This window comes from Stegostoma tigrinum, chromosome 17, assembly GCF_030684315.1.
Source record: "Stegostoma tigrinum isolate sSteTig4 chromosome 17, sSteTig4.hap1, whole genome shotgun sequence".
NCBI classification, from domain to species: Eukaryota; Metazoa; Chordata; class Chondrichthyes; order Orectolobiformes; family Stegostomatidae; genus Stegostoma; species Stegostoma tigrinum.
The window spans coordinates 62,974,680-62,991,238 of record NC_081370.1 but is presented as its reverse complement, the minus strand read 5'-3'; the positions used below and the strand labels follow the sequence as shown (position 1 = coordinate 62,991,238).

Here is a 16,559-nt window from a genome sequence, read left to right as displayed (position 1 = left end):
GTTGGAGAGCTCAAAGATTGGGATAGTAGGGGTGGGGGTGCTGTTAAAGAATGGTTAGGTTGCACAAGGGCAAATGAGCCCAAACGAATAATTGAAAGAAAACAGGTGGTGACTTTTACAGAGCTCCATAATCCTCTCAAGGTTTAAAACCGCTGGTCACCTCAGACACCTGCACAACCCAATGTGGTGGCTTGCACCTAAATTGGATCAATTCGAAGGCAGTCTGGATCAGACAGGATTATATTCACTGGAGTTTAGAAGAATATTGGTGGGGGTGGGGGGGGGGGGGGGCTCCTGTAGAAATTTACAATGTTCGAACTCATCTAGACAGAGTAAACACGGGAAGTATGTTCCCAGTGACCAGGGGGTCACAGTCTAAGGATCCTGCCTAGGCTGGTTTGGACCAGGATGGAGAGAAATAACTTTACCCAGAGAGGGGCCAGCCTGTGGAAATCACTGCCACACAAAGTATTTGAGGCCAAAACACTCAGTGCTCTTCAGGAGGAGTTCAATATAGTTCTAAGGACTGAAAAGAATCAAAGGATATAGGGGGAAAAAGTGGAAACAGGTACTGAGTTGGATGATCAGCCATGGTCATATTAAATAGCAGAACAGGAATGAAGGGCCGAAAGGCCTACTCCTGCTTCCAATTTCAATGTTTAACTAAAGAGTAGGGGGTGAGAACAGCAGGAAGAGCTGCAAAGTGAAGATTCAACCCCCCCACCCCTCAACCCCATCTGCAGCTTTATCAAAATATCGCAGAAAGGAAGGTCAACATCCCAGGCTCAGGGCCCGGCAAAGGTTCAGTGTAGCCTGGCCAACACTCACAGGGGACGATCAGCTTCCTCATCCCACTTCCACCACCCCCCTTCCAATCTTCAGTTCCAGTTCTTGGATCTTTTAATGACCCTTTCCTTCACTGTTGTCCTTGAGGTGGTTCAATCCTTTTGAAATACCATGAACTCCCAGCACACATTTCCACTAAACAAAAAACATAGCCAAGTAATGTCTCTACACTGAGACTAAGATTAACAAGTGATTTTCACTGGATTTCACAGGGGAACCTTCTGTTTTTTTCAAAAAAAAACAGGTGTCTACATTCTAAAGCGTTCTGTTTGCATACTTGCTTGGGGAATGGACAGTCAGGTGACTGTGAAGTGCAAAAAGCTGGAAAAAGGCAAGGATTGTTACAAACTCCCATTCATTTAACTCCCATCCCTCCAACAAGCTCACTCCCTGCTTATTTCTTCCTGCTCTTCAGAAAATCCTGATGGTTTCCTGTAGCACTGATACACAAAATCATCTCTTTCCTGCACCGTGCCAGACTGCTCACGTACTGAGATAATGGGAACTGCAGATGCTGGAGAATTCCAAGATAATAAAATGTGAGGCTGGATGAACACAGCAGGCCAAGCAGCATCTCAGGAGCACAAAAGCTGACGTTTCGGGCCTAGACCCTTCATCAGAGAGGGGGATGGGGAGAGGGAACTGGAATAAATAGGGAGAGAGGGGGAGGCAGACCGAAGATGGAGAGTAAAGAAGATAGGTGGAGAGAGTGTAGGTGGGGAGGTAGGGAGGGGATAGGTCAGTCCAGGGAAGACGGACAGGTCAAGGAGGTGGGATGAGGTTAGTAGGTAGCTGGGGGTGCGGCTTGGGGTGGGAGGAAGGGATGGGTGAGAGGAAGAACCGGTTAGGGAGGCAGAGACAGGTTGGACTGGTTTTGGAATGCAGTGGGTGGGGGGGGGGGAAAGAGCTGGGCTGGTTGTGTGGTGCAGTGGGGGGAGGGGACGAACTGGGCTGGTTTAGGGATGCGGTAGGGGAAGGGGAGATTTTGAAACTGGTGAAGTCCACATTGATACCATATGGCTGCAGGGTTCCCAGGCGGAATATGAGTTGCTGTTCCTGCAACCTTCGGGTGGCATCATTGTGGCACTGCAGGAGGCCCATGATGGACATGTCATCTAGAGAATGGGAGGGGGAGTGGAAATGGTTTGCGACTGGGAGGTGCAGTTGTTTGTTGCGAACTGAGCGGAGGTGTTCTGCAAAACGGTCCCCAAGCCTCCGCTTGGTTTCCCCAATGTAGAGGGAGCCGCACCGGGTACAGTGGATGCAGTATACCACATTGGCAGATGTGCAGGTGAACCTCTGCTTAATGTGGAATGTCATCTTGGGGCCTGGGATGGGGGTGAGGGAGGAGGTGTGGGGACAGGTGTAGCATTTCCTGCGGTTGCAGGGGAAGGTGCCGGGTGTGGTGGGGTTAGAGGGCAGTGTGGAGCGAACAAGGGAGTCACGGAGAGAGTGGTCTCTCCGGAAAGCTGACAGGGGAGGGGATGGAAAAATGTCTTGGGTGGTGGGGTCGGATTGTAAATGGCGGAAGTGTCGGAGGATAATGCGTTGTATCCAGAGGTTGGTAGGGTGGTGTGTGAGAACGAGGGGGATCCTCTTGGGGCGGTTGTGGCGGGGGCGGGGTGTGAGGGATGTGTTGCGGGAAATACGGGAGACGCGGTCAAGGGCGTTCTCGATCACTGTGGGGGGAAAGTTGCGGTCCTTAAAGAACTTGGACATCTGGGATGTGCGGGAGTGGAATGTCTTATCGTGGGAGCAGATGCGGCGGAGGCGGAGGAATTGGGAATAGGGGATGGAATTTTTGCAGGAGGTTGGGTGGGAGGAGGTGTATTCTAGGTAGCTGTGGGAGTCGGTGGGCTTGAAATGGACATCAGTTACAAGCTGGTTGCCTGAGATGGAGACTGAGAGGTCCAGGAAGGTGAGGGATGTGCTGGAGATGGCCCAGGTGAACTGAAGGTTGGGGTGGAAGGTGTTGGTGAAGTGGATGAACTGTTCGAGCTCCTCTGGGGAGCAAGAGGCGGCGCCGATACAGTCATCAATGTAACGGAGGAGGAGGTGGTGTTTGGGGCCTGTGTAAGTGCGGAAGAGGGACTGTTCCACGTGACCTACAAAGAGGCAGGCATAGCTGGGGTCGATGCGGGTGCCCATGGCCACCCCCTTAGTCTGTAGGAAGTGGGAGGAGTCAAAAGAGAAGTTGTTGAGTGTGAGGACGAGTTCAGCTAGGCGGATGAGTGTGTCGGTGGAGGGGGACTGGTCGGGCCTGCAGGATAGGAAGAAGCGGAGGGCCTTGAGGCCATCTCCATGCGGAATGCAGGTGTACAGGGACTGGACGTCCATGGTGAATATGAGGTGTTGGGGGCCAGGGAATTGGAAGTCCTGGAGGAGGTGGAGGGCGTGGGTGGTGTCACGGACGTAGGTGGGGAGTTCCTGGACCAAAGGGGAGAAAATGGAGTCCAGATAATGGAGTTCCCGCAACACATCCCTCACACCCCGCCCCCGCCACAACCGCCCCAAGAGGATCCCCCTCGTTCTCACACACCACCCTACCAACCTCCGGATACAACGCATTATCCTCCGACACTTCCGCCATTTACAATCCGACCCCACCACCCAAGACATTTTTCCATCCCCTCCCCTGTCAGCTTTCCGGAGAGACCACTCTCTCCGTGACTCCCTTGTTCGCTCCACACTGCCCTCTAACCCCACCACATCCGGCACCTTCCCCTGCAACCGCAGGAAATGCTACACCTGTCCCCACACCTCCTCCCTCACCCCCATCCCAGGCCCCAAGATAACATTCCACATTAAGCAGAGGTTCACCTGCACATCTGCCAATGTGGTATACTGCATCCACTGTACCCGGTGCGGCTTCCTCTACATTGGGGAAACCAAGCGGAGGCTTGGGGACCGCTTTGCAGAACACCTCCGCTCAGTTCGCAACAAACAACTGCACCTCCCAGTCGCAAACCATTTCCACTCCCCCTCCCATTCTTTAGATGACATGTCCATCATGGGCCTCCTGCACTGCCACAATGATGCCACCCGAAGGTTGCAGGAACAGCAACTCATATTCCGCCTGGGAACCCTGCAGCCATATGGTATCAATTTGGACTTCACCAGTTTCAAAATCTCCCCTTCCCCTACCGCATCCCTAAACCAGCCCAGTTCGTCCCCTCCCCCCACTGCACCACACAACCAGCCCAGCTCTTCCCCCCCACCCACTGCATCCCAAAACCAGTCCAACCTGTCTCTGCCTCCCTAACCGGTTCTTCCTCTCACCCATCCCTTCCTCCCACCCCAAGCCGCACCCCCAGCTACCTACTAACCTCATCCCACCTCCTTGACCTGTCCGTCTTCCCTGGACTGACCTATCCCCTCCCTACCTCCCCACCTACACTCTCTCCACCTATCTTCTTTACTCTCCATCTTTGGTCTGCCTCCCCCTCTCTCCCTATTTATTCCAGTTCCCTCTCCCCATCCCCCTCTCTGATGAAGGGTCTAGGCCCGAAACGTCAGCTTTTGTGCTCCTGAGATGCTGCTTGGCCTGCTGTGTTCATCCAGCCTCACATTTTATTATCTTGCTCACGTACTGAGTCTTGTTGGCATGCTGTTTGAAAATGAGGAGCTGGAAAAGAGAGAGATTACTGGAAACTTCTATCAGTCAGCACCGACACACATAGGGTACATCAGCATAATTTTTGGGTTCTTCAATTAGACATAGAGGGGCTTGGTGTGTAAGTTTTAGCTCCTGATTGTGAAAGACTCATTTAAAAATCACTAGGAAGGTTAACATGCCTGAGTCAAAGAATCAACTTGATTAGTTCCACATGTTGTCCAAATCTAAATGATGAGGTGATCGTTGAACTATTCTGGGACTACAAGAGTGGGGGGTGGCAGGTGGATCCGTGGGGACAACGTAGAGTAAAGGATTCACACATGCCTTCACTCAATGACCGAACACGCTTAGCATTAGCACTTACCTTATCGACCCTATCCTTCTGCACACCAAACTTTCCACCAAATCCCTTTACAGAGTCTGTTTGAGAGCAGTGTTTGGAGAGTTTAGCAACATATTCATGTCCAACAGCAGACTGAAATTAGAACAGAATCACACATTAGAATTCTAACACTTTAAAAACAGCAGGAAGTCACGTGTGTTGTCTTTCAAGTGGAACCAAATTTTAGATGAGTCTACCAGACTCACCCAACAGCGCATGGATACGGAATGGGGCAAAGACCAGTTATTCCAGCCTTTAAAACTTTGATCCTTTCTGCAATTGCACCACTTCCTCCAGACGGCATACAATTATCGGGATTGCTCGCCGATACATAGATTCCCATTCTTATCAACTAAACTTAACAAACATCTGGTTGTACAGTTTGGCATGATGCCAGAGTTACATCTCCCACTCTATTTTGGGACATTCCAATACTGGAATAGATTGGTTGGTTTAAAAACAAATTGCAAGTGTTGACATTGACTAGTAAACGAACACACCCTTTTGCAAACATTGAACATTCTCATTATAGGCTGAATGACTTTGGCAGTTACAAAACAGCAGCCAAATACTGAGGGTGCTGCAAATTTGAAATGAAAAGGAAAATGTTCAAAATCCTCAGCAGGTCTGGCAGCATCAGTGTAGACAGAGAAACAGAGTTAATATTTCCAAGTCTGGAATGACTCTGCTTCAGAACCAAAAGCATTGGAAAATGGATACATGCTCTCATTTTAATCTTTCCGTCCTGGGCCTGTTGCAATGTTCCAAAGAATCACAACTCAAACTCGAGAAACACCAACTCATTTTCCACTGAGGTACTTTACAACCTCAAGGTCACAACAGTGAATTTAATAACTTTGGAAACTGACAGCATTATATTTATTCTTCTACATTTACCAGTACCTCACCCCCACGCGGCCTTGTTTGTCTCATCTACATTTCTCTTCGCAGAAAGGATCCATGCTGTCTCTTTCACACCTTAATTTATACCGATTTTACATCTCCAGTTTTCTTTCACCATCAGTTAGCAACCCCCTTATTCTTTGTACTGACCTCTGCCTCGATCAAAACCATTACAAAAATTTTGAATATATTTCAGATCCAAGAGTCCCATCAAAACTGAAAACACGAACTACTTCTCTCTCCACAGATGCTGTCAAACCTGCTGAGTTTCTTCAGTATTGGGCGTTTGCTTCATTCACTGTTACTGTATCCACACTATTTTGCTTTCTTTCAGTTAACATGGCATCTATTAACAATTTCCACATGTAAAGAACAAAGAAACCTACAGCACAGGAACAGGCCCTTCGGCCCTCCAAGCCTGCGCCGATCAAGATCCTCTGTCTAACCGGTCATCTATTTTCTAATGGACTGTGTCCATTTGTTTCCTGCCCATCCATGTACCTGTCCAAATATATCTTAAAAGACACTAACGTGTCTGCGTCTACCATCTCCGCTGGCAACGCGTTCCAGGCACCACCACCCTCTGTGTAAAGAACTTTCCACGCATATCTCCCCTAAACTTTCCTCCTCTCACTTTGAACTCATGACCCCTAGTAATTGAGTCCCCCACTCTGGGGAAAAAGCTTTTTGCTATCCACCCTGTCTATACCCCTCATGATTTTGTAGACCTCAATCAGGTCCCCCCTCAATCTCAGTCTTTCTAACAAAGATAATCCTAATCTACTCAACCTCTCTTCATAGCTAGCACCCCCCTACCAGGCAACATCCTGGTGAACCTCCTCTGCAACCTCTCCAAAGCATCCACATCCTTTTGGTAATGTGGTGACCAGAACTGTTCACAGTACTCCAAATGTGGCCAAACCAAAGTCCTATACAACTGCAACATGACCTGCCAACTCTTGTACTCAATACCCCGCCCAATGAAGGAAAGCATACCATATGCCGCCTTGACCACCCTATTGACCTGCGCTATCACCTTCAGGGAACAATGGACCTGAACACCCAGATCTCTCTGTTCATCAATTTTCCCTAGGACTTTTCCATTTACTGTATAGTTCGCCCTTGAATTTGATCTTCCAAAATGCATCACCTCGCATTTGCCTGGATTGAACTCCATCTGCCATTTATCTGCCCAACTCTCCAGTCTATCTATATTCTGCTGTAATCTGACAGTCCCCTTCACTGTCAGCTACTCCAACAATCTTAGCGTCATCAGCAAACTTGCTGATCAGACCACCTACACCTTCCTCCAGATCATTTACATATATCACAAACAACAGTGGTCCCAGCACAGATCCCAGTGAAACACCACTGGTCACAGGTCTCCAATTTGAGCAACTCCCTTCTACTACTACCCTCTGTCTCCTGTTGCCCAGCCAGTTTTTTTAATCCATCTAGCTGGCACACCTTGGACCCCATGTGACTTCACTTTCTCCATCAGCCTGCCATGGGGAACCTTATCAAACGCCTTACTGAAGTCCATGTATTTGACATCTACAGCCTTTCCTTCATCAATCAACCTTGTCACGTCCTCAAAGAATTCTATTAAGTTGGTAAGACATGACCTTCCCTGCACAAAACCATGTTGCCTATCACTGATAAGCCCATTTTCTTCCAAATGGGAATAGATCCTATCGCTCAGTATCTTCTCCAATAGCTTCCCTACCACTGACGTCAGGCTCACCGATCGATAATTACCTGGATTATCCTTGCTGCCCTTCTTAAACAAGGGGACAACATTAGCAAGTCTCCAGTCCTCTGGGACCTCACCCGCGTCGAAGGACGCTGCAAAGGTATCTGTTAAGGCCCCGGCTATTTCCTCTCTCGCTTTCCTCAAACCTGGGATAGATCCCATCTGGACCCGGGGACTTGTCCACCTTAGTGTCTTTTAGGATACCTAACACTTCCTCCTTCCGTATGTCAAATTGACCTAGAGTAAGCAAACATCTATCCCTAACCTCAACAACTGTCATGTCCCTCTCCTTGGTGAGCACCAATGCAAAGTACTCGTTAAGAATGTCACCCATTTTCTCTGACTCAGCGCATAACTTTCTTTCTTTGTCCTTAAGTGGCCAGTCCTTTCTCTGGTTACCCTCTTGCTCTTTATATATGAATAAAAGGCTTTGGGATTTTCCTTAACCATGTTTGCCAGCAATATCTCATGTCCTCTCTTAGCCCTCTTAATCCCTCGTTTCAGATTCGCTCTACATTCCCGATATTCTTGCAAAGCTTCGTCTGTCCTCAGTCGCCTAGACCTCATGTATGCTTCCTTTTTCCTCTTGGCCAGTCTCACAATTTCATCTGTCATCCATGGTTCCTTAATCTTGCCATTTCTATTCCTCATTTTCACAGGAACATGTCTCTCCTGCACACTAATCAACCTCTCCTTAAAAGCCTCCCACATATCAAATGTGGATTTACCTTCAAACAGTTTCTCCCAATCTACATTCCTCAGATCCTGCCGAATCTTGGTATAGTTGGCCTTCCCCCAGTTTAGTACTCTTCCTTTAGGACCACTCCCATCCTTGTCCATGACTATTGTAAAACTTAAGGAATTGTGGTCGCTATTCCCAAAGTAGTCCCCTGCTGTAATAAAGTTTTACACGTGGTGGTGTCCTAGTCACTGCCCAGATGTATTTCAGGGTTCAACTGGTAAATGCTGCTTGTAGCATATGAGCCACATGTTATAGCATTAATGGCTGTTCTAATGTTTCCTCTCTGTGATGTACTATTAAAACAGGCTGCAGTTGTATTAAAAAAAAACTTACATCTACTTTTTAAAAACAGCAAAGGCTAGAAAAGTTTCCACCACTCTGTGCAGCAAATTAGAAAATGGAATTAAAAATACACAAGGCTCTATTCATCTACTGAAACTCAGAGGCACTAACATAGAACACATGGTTCTCAAATATTTCCAACATTTGATCTTTTTTGGAGAATTATTCATCTCCTGATGAGTTACCAGCTGGAATGTTTGCTTGGCTACAAATAGGGAAGCATCAGCAAGTCTGACCATAATCTTTAAAAACTGCATGTTAGATTGTGTCAAGAGTGTAGGAGCAGGCCATTCCACCCAATTACCATTCTAGTATTCAGCCTCCATATGTTCATCCACCTCCCACAGCCCTCCCCTCACCCCACCATTTCCTTCTGTTCCTTTCTGCCTCGTCTCTCCTGGTTCTAGAACATAGAACATTGCAGCACAGTACAGGCCCTTCGATGTTGTGCCAAAATGTCATACCAATCTGAAGCCCATCTAACCTACACTATTCCATGTACGTCCATATGCTTGTCCAATGACGACTTAAACGTACCTAAAGTTGGCGAATCTACTACCATTGCAGGCAAAGTGTTCCATTCCCTTACTACCCTGAGTAAAGAAACTACCTCTGACATCTGTCCTATATCTTTCACCCCTCAATTTAAAGCTATGCCCCTCATGCTCACCATCACCATCCTAGGAAAAAGGCTCTCCCTATCCACCCTATCTAACCCTCTGATTATTTTATATGTCTCAATTAAGTCACCTCTCAACCTTCTTCTCTCTAATGAAAACAGCCTCAAGTCCCTCAGCCTTCCCTCCATACCAGGCAACATCCTATTAAATCTCCTCTGCTCCCTTTCCAAAGCTTCCACATCCTTCTTATAATGCGGTGACCAGAACTGTACGCAATACTCCAAGTGCAGCCGCACCAGAGTTCTGTACAGCTGTAGCATAACCTCATGGTTCCGGAACTCGATCCCTCTATTAATAAAAGCTAAAACACTGTATGCCTTCTTAACAGCCCTGTCAACCTGGGTGGCAACTTTCAAGGATCCGTGTACATGGACACCGAGAGCTCTCTGCTCATCTACACTACTAAGAATCTTACCATTAGCCCAGTACTTTGCCTTCCGGTTACTCCTACCAAAGTGCATCACCTCACACTTGTCTGCATTAAACTCCATTTGCCACCTCTCAGCCCAGCTCTGCAGCTTATCTATGTCTCTCTGCAACCTACAGCATCCTTCATCACTATCCACAACTCCACCGACCTTAGTGTCGTCTGCAAATTTACTAACCCAAGGGAGTCCCAGAGAGAGTGGTCTCTCTGGAATGCAGACAAGGGTGGGGATGGAAAAATTTCTTGGGTGGTGGGGTCAGATTGTAGATGGCGGAAGTGTTGGAGGATGATGCGTTGGATTTGGAGGTTGGTGGGGTGGTATGTGAGGATGAGGGGGATTCTCATTGGGTGATTATTGCAGAGGCGGGGTGTGAGGGATGTGTTGCAGGAAATGCGGGACACATGGTCGAGGGCGTTCTCGACCACTGCGGGGGAGATGGGGAGTTGCAGTCCTCGAAGAACGTGGACAACTGGGATGTGTGGGAGTGGAATGCCTCAACCTGGGAGCAGACGCGGTGGAGGCGAAGGAATTGGGGTATGGAATGTTTGCAGGAGGGTGGGTGGGGACCGCTTTGTAGAGCACCTCCATTCGGTTCGTGGTGAGCAGCTGCGCCTCCCAGTTGCAAGCCATTTTGTCTCCCCCTCCCATTCCTGGGATGATGTGTCCATCCTGGGCCTCCTGTGGTGCCATAGTGGCGCCGCCCGGGAGTTGCGGGAGCAGCAGCTCATGTTCCCCTTGGGATCCCTGCAGCCCGGTGGTGTCAGTGTGGACTTCAGAAGCTTTGGGGTCTCCCCTTCCCCCCACTGCGTCACAGGGTCGGCCCGGCTCGTCCCCGCATCCCTAACCTGTTCTTCCTCAAGCCGCCCCTCCATTTCCTACCTGCTGGCCTCATCCCACCTCCTTGACGTGTCCGTCCTCCCTGGACTGACCTATCGCCTCCCCGCCTGTGCTCTCCTCTCCACCCATCTTCTCCTCCATCCATCTTCGGTCTGCCTCCTCCTCTCTCCCTATTTATTTCAGAACCCTCTCCCCATCCCCCTCTCTGATGAAGGGTCTAGGCCCGTAGCATCAGCTTTTGTGCTCCTCGGATGCTGCTTGGCCTGCTATGTTCATCCAGCTCCACACTTTGTTATCTCGGATTCTCCAGTATCTGCAGTTCCCATTATCTCTGTCTATCATTTGCTGCTTATGTTGTTTGGTCTGCAAACAGTCCTCTTTGGTGGCTTCACCAGGTTGACACCTCATCTTTAGGTACTGCTGCTGCTCCTGGCATGGCCTCTTGCTCTTTCCATTGAACCATTCTGCTATTGATGGCCCACAGTGCCTTTCTGAATGCAGTCTTGAGTTGTTGGATCTGTTTGGTCAATCCCATCTTGCATGGTGAGTGTGCCTCACAAAACAATGGAAGCAATTCTCGATGTGAAGGTAGGACTTTGTCTCCACAAAGGACTGTGCAGTGGTTCCTGTTACTGATACTGTCATAGACCGATGGATCTGCAGCTGGCAAATTGGTAGGGATTAGTTCAGTTATGCTCTTCCCTCTTGTTAGTTCCCTCACCACCTGCTGCAGACCCAGTCTAGCAACTGTGTATTTTAGGACCTGACCAGCTTGATCAGTAATACTCGGTGGTAGACATTGAAATGTCCCACCCAGAGTACATTTTGTGCCTTTGCCATCCTCAGTGCTTCCTCCAAGTATTGTTCAACTTTAAAGTTCTTCCTAATGTGCTTAAGATCATGGTCTCCAATTTAAATTTCAGTCCCAGATTTTTAAATTTGTCTCAGCTGTTCCAATTTCATTTTATTTGTATACTTGAGTTTTACTTGCAATTATTGGTTCTTTAACTTGTCATTGAGATTAAGTGGTCTTGCAGTGTGGGTAATGTATCTTCCTTTTGAGCCAAAGGTTCTGGGTTTGAGTCTTACTCCTGAAACTGATGACCACAGACAGGCAGATCTATAATATAACCAAACAGGTTGATCCACTGTAATATTTTTTTCAATTGTCTATGACAGACTGGAGGGTTTTGTTTGGTTTCCTCAAGCCATATGGCCTCTAGACATAACAATGGTTTGTCTGTGTTATGTCTTGCTAGACAAGCAAAAACCTCCAAGCCAAATTACTGTTTTATCTGCAGGATGCATAGATTATTTCTGACCTCCTAAATCGGTCTTTGATTTAAATACAGATTTCATTTTTGTTTTTACTACTTCTTTACCTTTGTTCAAATAATGTTGCAAAAATTAGTATCTGGGCCTAATGTTGACTTGTGTCTTAAAGTTTACTGTATCAACCCAGCAACTAAATTCTCCAATCGTTGGATGGTTATGGCCTGTTGTATCTGTACCAACTCTCTGCTAAAGAAAATAAACTAGACCCACTCTCCTATATTTGCATTGTAGCCCTGCAAATGATCTCTCTCTTCTAGTCATAACTCCTTTCCCATTTGAAAAACTCTCAATTTAATCTGTTACCGACATGTTGGGCAACGCATTCTAGAATCTAGCCTCTTGCTGTGTTTTTAATTTTAAAAAATAAAGTTTTTGTCATGTTACAGCTGGTTCTTTAGATGTTCACTTTAAATCAGTATCCTGGATTGTGATCCTTATGCTGAGAGAAAACACTCTCCCTGTTTACTGTCTAGTCATCTCATCTATTTAGAGACAATGATGATGAGAGAGCAAGCCTATTCCACCAGACTATTTTAAGATGCTTATGAAGTTTAATGTTGCAAATTTTTCAGAAGCCTAGTGATTTATTGTTGGATTTGGTTGGGCATGTTCTGCTAAGATATCACCTAAACCTCATAATCAATACTTCATTGAATGTTTTGTAAACTTCTTTATAATCACTATATAGTTTGTCATGGGGTGGGTAAAGAGAGATCTCTGGATTAATTTTCTACCCCTGTTAGCATAGGTGAAGTGATAATGGTGACTTATTTTGCACTCTGCTATGGAGATCCTTCAGGTATTCAAATAAGTGTCTTTCATCTTGTAGGTTTCTTAGGACTAAAACACTGCTGTAGCCCAAGAACAGTTCTTCATAGCTGGGCTTTTCATTACAGCTATGTGATGATGTTACCTAACAAACGGCAAGCTCTGGTGGAACTTCAAGATTTGCGAAGTGCCCAGAAGTGTGTTGCTTATGCTAAACGGCGGATTGTCAATATTGCTGGGCATCCTGCTTTCTTTAACTTCTCCACGAGTCAACGGATCACTCGCCCCGGGGGTCCTGAAGACCCAAAGCATGTCAACAATGTTCTTTTCTTATCTATTCAGAATCCTCTGTATCCAATCACAACGGTAAGTTTGTCTCAAATGTTGCACAGCTAAAGTCATAATTGTTTTTAATTAACTGAAACTCATCATATGCTAGACTGGCAATCTGTAAATCAACCTGATTTGTGTCCTTTATTTAGAGCATGTTTGTCCTTATGCCAGATCTTCATTACATGGAAGAGAAGAATAAACGAATTGCAGTCTAGTCCAAATTCTAATAGAAGAGGCAAACCTTGAAAGCTGTTGTATCTTGGTCTTGTTTATTATTTTCATTGTGTATATAATCCTGCTGTGTAAATTCCTATGTCTCTCTTTTTCTTCAGGATGTTCTGTATACTGTCTGCAATGCGTGTGGTCCAGTCTTGCGTATTGTCATCTTCAAGAAGAATGGAATACAGGCTCTCGTTGAATATCTTTTTCCTTTAGGGGAAATGCATTGCCCCAATGTCCAACATGGATTCACTTTGACTTCCAGCTGATATCAAGTTGTAGGGCACAGATGCTTTTTATTTTGCTGAGGGATTGTTTTTAGGTTTTTAACCTGTGGTGTGTTCAAGTAGTTGCTCTAGAACATCATTAACTTTTGTCCCTATTAGTCACCAACAGCCTTATGATCACAAATGTATGCTCATGGGATTAGTGAGGATAACGCAGCTGATGTGGTGTACTTGGCCTTCCAGAAAACATTTGATAAACTTCCATGTAGCTGTCTTGTCAGTAATCATAAACACTTGAAGTAAGGGACAGTGATAGTATGGGTGAGAAGTTGACTCTCAGACTGGGAAACAGTTTATGTCGAGTTGGGGGACCATTTATAGTGGGGTTTCCTAAGGAGTCTTATTCAGATCATACGGTTTCTGGTTCTAAAAGTTATTTTTCTATGAGTATGCAGGGCACAGTTTCAAAATATTCTGATGCCACAAGAGTTGAAAGTACAACAAAAAAGAATGATAGAAACTAAGAGGTATTTATAGTGTTGGTGGTAGGTGTAAGTGATGTGTTCTGGTAGAAAGAACGAGAAGAAGCAGTACAGAAGATTATTGTACAAGATATCAAAGGTTATATTATAAAAGTTGAGGAATTTGCATATGAATATCTCTAAGAAGGATCCTGAGCTTCAGAACAAATTTGATGGAGATGCTGAAAATCATGAGGGGTCTAGATTGAGTAGATCTGGGTCCCCTACTTATTCACTTGTAGAGCATAGTCCTCACTGGTTGAGTCAACATTTATTGTCTAGAACGCAAAAATCAACACACTGGTGTGGGTTTGGACTCGCCTGTAGGCCAGACCAGCTAAGGATAGCCGATTTCCTTCCTCGAAGGACATTAGTAAGCAACCATTCTCATTGACCAAAGGTTTCTGGACCAGCATGCACAAAAAACATTTAAGAACCAAATTTGAGAAGAGAAAACAATATTTTCAAGAGTGGTTAAGGTCTGGATTGTGCTGCCTGAGAAAACAGCAGAACATTTGTGACTTTTAAAAGGGAATTGGATAATTACCAGAAGAGACAATGTGAGGAGCTGCATTGTTGTGGGATTGGATGATTCACTCTTGCAGCGAGCGAACATGGACCTTTACAGCCAAATAATCTCATTCAGTGTTTTTACCTTCTGTGGTTTTTAGACCAGAATTTGAGTAAGTGGTCCAGAATTGTGTGAGCACTGAGAAGGAAGCTACATGGCTGAAAGCACTTGCTTTTGGGTAACTGAGGTCCTGTCTCCAAAATCATCTGATGACGCTACTAGATGAAAAGAAGGTTCACTAAATAGATCCCTCAACCACCAGCATCACACAAGCCATTTATTTGACCTGTTGACTCATTGTTGTTTGTGTGCAGGTCAGTTATTAAGTTTCCTAGATTACTGAGGTGACAATGATTCTGCTGTACTCAATGGATGTATAGTTATTTTGGATATTCTGAGGTTTTGAAAGCTGCAGAAAGAATGTGGCATGAGTAGGCCTTTCAGTTTCTTGACCCTGCACCAGTGTTCATTTGAGATTGTGGCTGTTCATCTACCTGCGCTGCACCTTTCTACCTTATCCCTATAAACCTCAATTTCTTTAGGGGCCAAGAATCCTATTGATCTTGCATTGAATGGACTAAACGACTGGACAGCCACATTCTAGTGATTCACAGACCTTTTAGTAATTAATTTTTTCTCAGCACTGAATGGTCAACAAACGTTATCCTTGCCAGAGACACCTACATGCATGAAAGGTGGAGGCTTGTCAAAGAGTCAGAGCTCTACAGCAGGGAAACAGGTCCTTTGCTCCAACTCATCCATGCCAACCAGATAACTGAAATTAATCAAGTCCCATTTGCTAGCATTTGGCCCATATCCCACTAATATACCCAGCCAGACACCTTTTAAATGTTGTAATTGTACCAGCCTCCAACATTTCCTCTGGCAGCTCATTGCATACACACACCACCCTCTGTATGAACTATTTACCCCTTAGGTCCCTTTTAATTCTTTCCCCTCTCACCTTAAACCTATGCCCCCTAGCTTTGGACTCCCCCACTCCTGGGAAAAGACCTTGTCTATTCACCCTATCCATACCCCTCATGATTTTATAAGCCACTAAAAAGTCACCCCTCAGCCTCCAACACTCCAGGGAAAACAGCCCCTGTTTATTCAGCCTCTCCCTTTAGCTCTAACTCTCCAACCCTGGCAACATCCTCGTAAATCTTTTCTTAACTCTTTCAAAGTTTCACAACATCCTTCATAAAATCAGGGAGACCAGAACTGCACACAGTATTCCAAAAGTGGCCTAACTAATGTCCCGTTCAACCTCAACATGACCGTCCCAACTCATATTCTCAATGCACAGGCCAATAAAGGCAAGCATGCCAAATGCCTTCTTCACTATCCGATCTACCTGCGTCTCCACTATGAACCTGCACTCCAAGATCTCTTTGTTCAGCAACACGCCCCAGGGCCTTATCATTAAATGCGTACGTGCTGCCCTGATCTGCCTTTCCAAAATGCAACACCTCGCATTTATCGAAATTAAACTCCATCTGCCACTCCTCAGCCTGTTGGCCCATCTGATCCAGGTCCCGTTGTACTCGGAGGTAACTTTCTTCACTGACCACTACACCTCCAATTCTGGTGTCATCCGCAAACTTACTAACCATACCTCGCGTCCAAATCATTTATATAAATGACTAAAAGCATTGGACCCAGCACTGATCCTTGTGGCACACCAGTGGTCACAGGCCTCCAGTCTGAAAAGCAACCCTCCTCCACCACCATTCTGTCTCCTACCTTCGAGCCAGTTCTCCATCCAGTTGGCCACTTCTCCCTCTATTCCATGAGGTCTAACCTTGCTAAGCAGTCTACCATGTCAAATGCCTTACCAAAGTCCATATAGATTACATCCACTGCTCTGCCCTCATCAATCCTCTTTGTTACTTTTCATCTGGAACATAAACAGCAGCACAGATCAGAGGGACCTAAAGGCCTGTTATTGTGCTGTAAGCTGAATTTAATTCTCTGCTACTCTGCTTTAAATATGAACAATTTAGCTCCTGTTTCAATCAGCTGTTGAAGTCCCTTCAGGTTGGAAAGAAGAGTT

General features: G+C 46.1%; 2 protein-coding genes across 2 annotated transcripts in view; one reads left to right on the top strand and one right to left on the bottom strand.

Moving 5' to 3' along the window:
* LOC125459211 (src substrate protein p85-like) overlaps positions 1-16,559 on the bottom strand; it is a 98,722-nt gene that overhangs the window by 43,665 nt on the left and 38,498 nt on the right. The window contains 1 exon segment of the mRNA XM_059651847.1: positions 4,827-4,937. Within this exon segment, the coding sequence (XP_059507830.1) occupies positions 4,827-4,937 (111 nt within the window).
* Positions 12,765-13,613, top strand: LOC132210682 (heterogeneous nuclear ribonucleoprotein L-like). The gene is made up of 2 exons (XM_059651878.1): positions 12,765-12,998; positions 13,298-13,613. Exons 1-2 carry the CDS (start codon positions 12,768-12,770, stop codon positions 13,451-13,453), a joined length of 387 nt encoding a protein of 128 aa, XP_059507861.1. The 5' UTR covers positions 12,765-12,767; the 3' UTR covers positions 13,454-13,613.